General features: G+C 41.6%; 1 protein-coding gene across 8 annotated transcripts in view; it reads right to left on the bottom strand.

Annotated features, from left to right (window-relative positions):
* robo1 (roundabout, axon guidance receptor, homolog 1 (Drosophila)) overlaps positions 1-5,174 on the bottom strand; it is a 306,681-nt gene that overhangs the window by 32,302 nt on the left and 269,205 nt on the right. For 7 of the 8 annotated variants that reach the window (XM_020616835.1, XM_020616828.1, XM_020616830.1 and 4 more), the window contains 4 exons: positions 4,821-4,829; positions 3,749-3,873; positions 3,392-3,563; positions 1,590-1,795 (listed from right to left, as the gene is read on the bottom strand). In XM_020616835.1, the coding sequence (XP_020472491.1) occupies positions 1,590-1,795; positions 3,392-3,563; positions 3,749-3,873; positions 4,821-4,829 (512 nt within the window). The remainder of the gene's footprint in view (positions 1-1,589; positions 1,796-3,391; positions 3,564-3,748; positions 3,874-4,820; positions 4,830-5,174) is intronic. The other variant, XM_020616829.1, reaches the window with a different exon arrangement.

A 5,174-nucleotide genomic window follows, 5' to 3' on the forward strand; every position in this document is an offset into this window, starting at 1 on the left:
CCTCTCATTTTGATGGAGTGTATAGTAGGAAGCTGTCATTGTCTTGTAATCTCAATATCATCTCTTTCATAACAGAAACTAGGGGAAAGCAGCTGGAAAGGCCAAGTGGCAGACCATTCCTAGTCAAATGGAAAAGATTTTCACACGATTATAGACTAATTGGAGACTTTTATCTCTGTCTACTGTCCCTCTAAATAAAAAAAAAAAAATAGAAGTGACTGCTCTGTACAACAGATGTGCTGAGAATCATCACTGAAGATGTCAATTTGTTGGGAAAAGTGGAGTTCAGAGACATGTTAGATTTAGTTCAATGCCTGTTCAGGAACTAAACAACAATGGAAAACATTCACAGAGCTTATACCTCTTTCACGACCAAGACTGAAGTTTGTTATTTTAATAATGGGAAATGATCTGCATTAAAACTGGATCTGCATCAAAATACACACAGTGAGAGATGATGTGGAAAATGTGCCAGAATCTTTATTCAAAGTGCAGTAGTTCATGAGAAAGTAGAGGTGAAAAAAGACCCTGTATCTGAAATCAGCTGACAGGTTTCTGAGATATGGAGCTAGCTAACAGGCTGGAAAAACACAAAACACTACCCTGCTGGCAAAGGTGTACATCATATTTTCACACTGCTGCATGTTTAAAAACGACTGCTCTGTTAAATGCAGTCTAAGTCTGTGGGTACAACAAATAATTCTGCTGCCATTTGTATGCTAAGGATAATTTCTGGTGTATAGGCAAAATAATGACAGAAGACCAGAAAGAAATAAACTAAATAACTTTCAAGGGGTGTTTTTTGTCTGGCAGGTAAGAAAATGTTAAAACTCGATAACAATACCTCATTCATTCAAACCATCATCATTAAAATGTTGTCAGGAAGAAATGACAAGTTCATTAATGTAAAGTGCCTGCGTAGTTCACTCTGCTGCAGCAGGAAAGGGATTCAGACACATCCCCTCCTGCCTGCCTCGCACTGGTGGCCCAATCATACCGCAATCTTGTCACCACAAGACCTGCCAGCACTCATCAGAACACCACAAACTGACATGAACTCTGACCCCGTGATGCCTCCATCTGGAAGACACGTCAGCACCCCCTACTTGTCTCATGTTCACCATCACACAGCTTGCCATTTCAAACACACACACACACACACATTCATGAGCTCACACACAAAACCCACTGTGCTTGCTGAATGACAGAAACTACAGACTGTTCTACTTCACATACTCCATTTCAAACCCACGACAACAGGCTGACAGCCCGCAGAGGGCTGGTTGCTGGCAGGGAACACATGCTTTATTTACCAGCCAGCAGGGGTTTGCCCAGCACACTATGGATGTAATATGTACAACTCTGAAGTTTGTTTCAGTGGATTTAGACAGTAAAGGCAGCCTAATAGAAAATGTTAATATAAAACAATTATATTTTATATAAATACAAGGATGTTTATGCATTCATAGGCAAATTACAAATGAACTCCAAATGCCTTAGAACAGTACCAGGTGTGCTGTTGTATGTTTACTTTGTTTGATGAAGGGATCTGAGCATGTTTGTACTTGTATCCAGGCGTCTTACTGTACCTTAGCATAGCGTATCTGCAGTGCGCCTGTGTCCAGCTGTTTGACCCTGGAGTCATGTGTGGACACCAAGACGCTATCTTTCCTCCACAGGATGGTGGGGGTCGGATTACCCGATGCCACGCAGTTGAGGACCACTGTGCCATCTACAGCCACTGTCTGGTTGGTTGGGCCCTTTCGAATAACTGGTGGTGGACGGTCGGACACAACTGTGGAAGAAGGAAGAAGAATGAGAAATTATGTGGAGAGGTGGAAGGAGAAAAACTGTGAAGGTGTTCATGCCATGTACAAGGGACAAAAGGAACAGAGGATTCAAGACAATTATTTCCAGCTTGTGTGAGAAAACACACAAAAGCCAGAGAATGGTAAGACTCTGACAAAGAGTGTGTAGCAATGTAAGCATGTGAAAACTGCAAGGGTAGTGGGAGAGGAATTGAATCCAAGTTTTAGAACTGGAAGCAATTTTCTAATCATTCAGCAGCAGGAGCCAAACTTAGCCAAATAAAAGCAGCGTAATTAAAATAAAAGGGCTTCAGATGCTTCAGTCTTCTCGCTGCAGTTCTAACAGGCGCCTGGCACTACGCATATGAACGCTCGCGGTTAACAATCTTATGGCTGGGGGAAGGGCCTCAAAACAAAGGGGAAAATGCATAAAAACATCTACTGTAGAAAGAACAGGCAGTTATTAGCATAAGGATGTTTAAACTCCTTCCTAGCCTGTGAACCGTGGGTGTTCAACCAAAAAACAAAGACACAGAGAGAAAGCATTTATTTGACAGAAAGACTAACGCAGAGAAAAGAGGGGAAGGCAAAGGGAGAAGATGTAAAACAGAGTTTTATTTCATGTAGCCAATATTTTTTTGTCTCTACTGTGATTCATCATGTTCCTACTATAGGATGTCTGCCTCCCTCTGATTATAATTATTATTCATAGCGCTATTGATGAGCATTGCTGCCAGCCTCTCTGATTTACTAGTAAGGTACATTCGGAGGGGAGCAATCAAATTAATACCTACACACACGATGTATGTACTATATGCTTGCACAGATCCTCAGAACCATGCTGGCATGTAATGTCTGGGCTGCTTTGTCTTTGCTTTTATGCCGAGGATGGTGCAATTACTAAAACATTGTCAGCATGACCTGTAATTACCAGATCTGCCTGCGGAGAAGTGGTGGCCTCAGAGCAGCCTGCTCACTTTAATAACTGTTATTATTATCTAGAGAGCATGACAAAATGAGAGAGAGAAGGACGGCGCATACCACTGTATGCCTGAAATGAAGAAGGACATTCGGAGAATAAAAGGGATGAACCTATCTGTGTCATAGGCAAAATAAGTGATGTCCAGATCTCTGTGGGAGTGTTGGAAATGAAACCAAGGTTTGTCCACCAGGCTGACAGGGACTGGCTAGCAGAGTAATTAAAGGACTCAATCCAGACCTCAACACACACCCACAGTCTTCCAGTGGTAGACAGCAGCAAGTCAGCCATGGAATACTGACTTGCCAGTGTGAAGCCAGCAAAACCAAATTCTGAACCATGGTACCAGAACAGGCACCAGAGAGTCTCTACCTCTGACAGAAACACATGGAACAGGCCAGACCATACCTCATAAACCTCACAATGGATATTAATATGCTCTACAGCACAACCACAGCGTTTCGGATGAACAGCATAATCCTCATGAGCCAAAGATTATCGGAAATACCAATATTTATCCACTCAACTTTTTATTTAGTTTTCCTTCGATTCTCTCTGAATCTTTGCTGTTTGCAGAATCTGTGTTTCAAAGAAGGTTGCTTACCATCAGTGACCTCTAGCAGAGCCTTGGTGATGACACTGCCAGCAATGTTGAGGGCCTGGCAGCTGTAGTATCCCATGTCTGAACGTTCGGCATCAGTGATGGTCAGGTCCCCTGTCTGAGATACTGAAAATCGGCTGGAGGGTTGAGGAGGTTGGTAGGAGAAGAGCAGGTTCTGTAGGGGATGAAAACAGATCACATGCAGTCAGACAGCTTAAAGCTTTCACTCCAAAATGGCTTGTAAGCACCTGTCTTGATCTATGAAGTGAACTATGCCTACAAAATAGTACTTTGAATGAGCATGCTGTATAAAGAACATTTTTTAAAATGAAAACATTTATCCTGGTTTATATTGTTTACCTGACTGCCTTCCCGTTGCCAGAAAATCGCTGGCTGTGGGTTTCCAGTGGCCTCACACTGGAAGGTGACCGTCCTGCCAACTCCAACCACCTGGTTCCTTGGTCTCACCACAAATGCTGGTGGCACTGCAGGACAGTCATAAGAATGGTTAGCCATTAAATAGACAAACATGTCAGAGTATATTATTATAGCTGACATAATATTGCAGTTACAAGTGGCCTGAATGAAAGACAAAAGAACGCTGACTGCAGCTGTGGTGCATGTATTCAGATTAGTTAGGGGATCAAGCTTTCTTTTAAAATTCTGCATCATTGACAGAGCAGATTAAATAGCACATTGATCAAATTCAAAGGCGTATCATAGATGTAATGAATAGAAAAAACAACGGTTACTCCCATGCCCTCTCATATGCATGGGCAAGGACCATTAAAATTTACATGGAAATGGTGAATAAATTTGAGCCATCTGTCCATGCTGACATCCTCCAATAGTGCAGGCTTCAACCAGGATGCAGTATTCATGCATCCTAATGACAAATTCCATGTCAAACTAAATTTAGTGTCATAGCCCAGTGTCATCCATGCCATGGCTTTATGGTGACACTAGGCCTTGCTGGTCTAATAGGCTGTCCATGTGAAGAGACACACCCTGAATGTGGAGGCTGAGAAGCAGACCAATTTACACCACTATTCAAAAGGGGCTCTGGATATGTCCTCAAATATCAGCTGAAACGTTCATCCTTTTTACTGGGGACATGTAATACTTGAAGAAAAGCAATCTAAAAACTGTCATTTGAAATACAGACATAATTTATCCATGAATAAGATGGGGTGTTTGGTAATGCATAAAAGGGGAAATTAATAGAATGAAATGGTATGGCTTTACCTTGAAGGCCCAAGCTGACCATATTTTTACCCATTAATGTCCTTTTGTCTCTGTTGCCCATGACAACAAAAACATGAATGCTGATTGGAGGGTGGAGAGGTGAAGGGAGGAGGATGGAAGGGGGTTGTGACAGCTTCCTGTCTCTGTCAAGGCGGTGAATAGGGTGACGGGTGACATTTCAACTTACCAGACACGACTAAAAAGGAAACAAAAACACAACAACAAAAAACCCAATAATGAATGAATAAATAATAAACAGCACGACAAAAAGAGAAGAGATAAGGAAAATAACAATGTGATGTCCGTGGGTACATAGAATCATATTATTATTATTCAGTGAATAACATTTCAACCTCGACTCAAACCCTAGGAACCACACGATATAAACAACAAAGAATAATAAACGAGCTGGCTTTAACATTCCTTCTTAGACTTGGGACAGACTCAAGGATAGAAAAAAATGCTTTTTTATATAAAACAAATTGACAAAAAGGCAACCATGACATACAAAAGACAGATGTTTTATGCTTAGTGACATCAT

Source organism: Monopterus albus, unplaced genomic scaffold (assembly GCF_001952655.1).
Source record: "Monopterus albus unplaced genomic scaffold, M_albus_1.0 scaffold180.1, whole genome shotgun sequence".
Taxonomy (NCBI): Eukaryota; Metazoa; Chordata; class Actinopteri; order Synbranchiformes; family Synbranchidae; genus Monopterus; species Monopterus albus.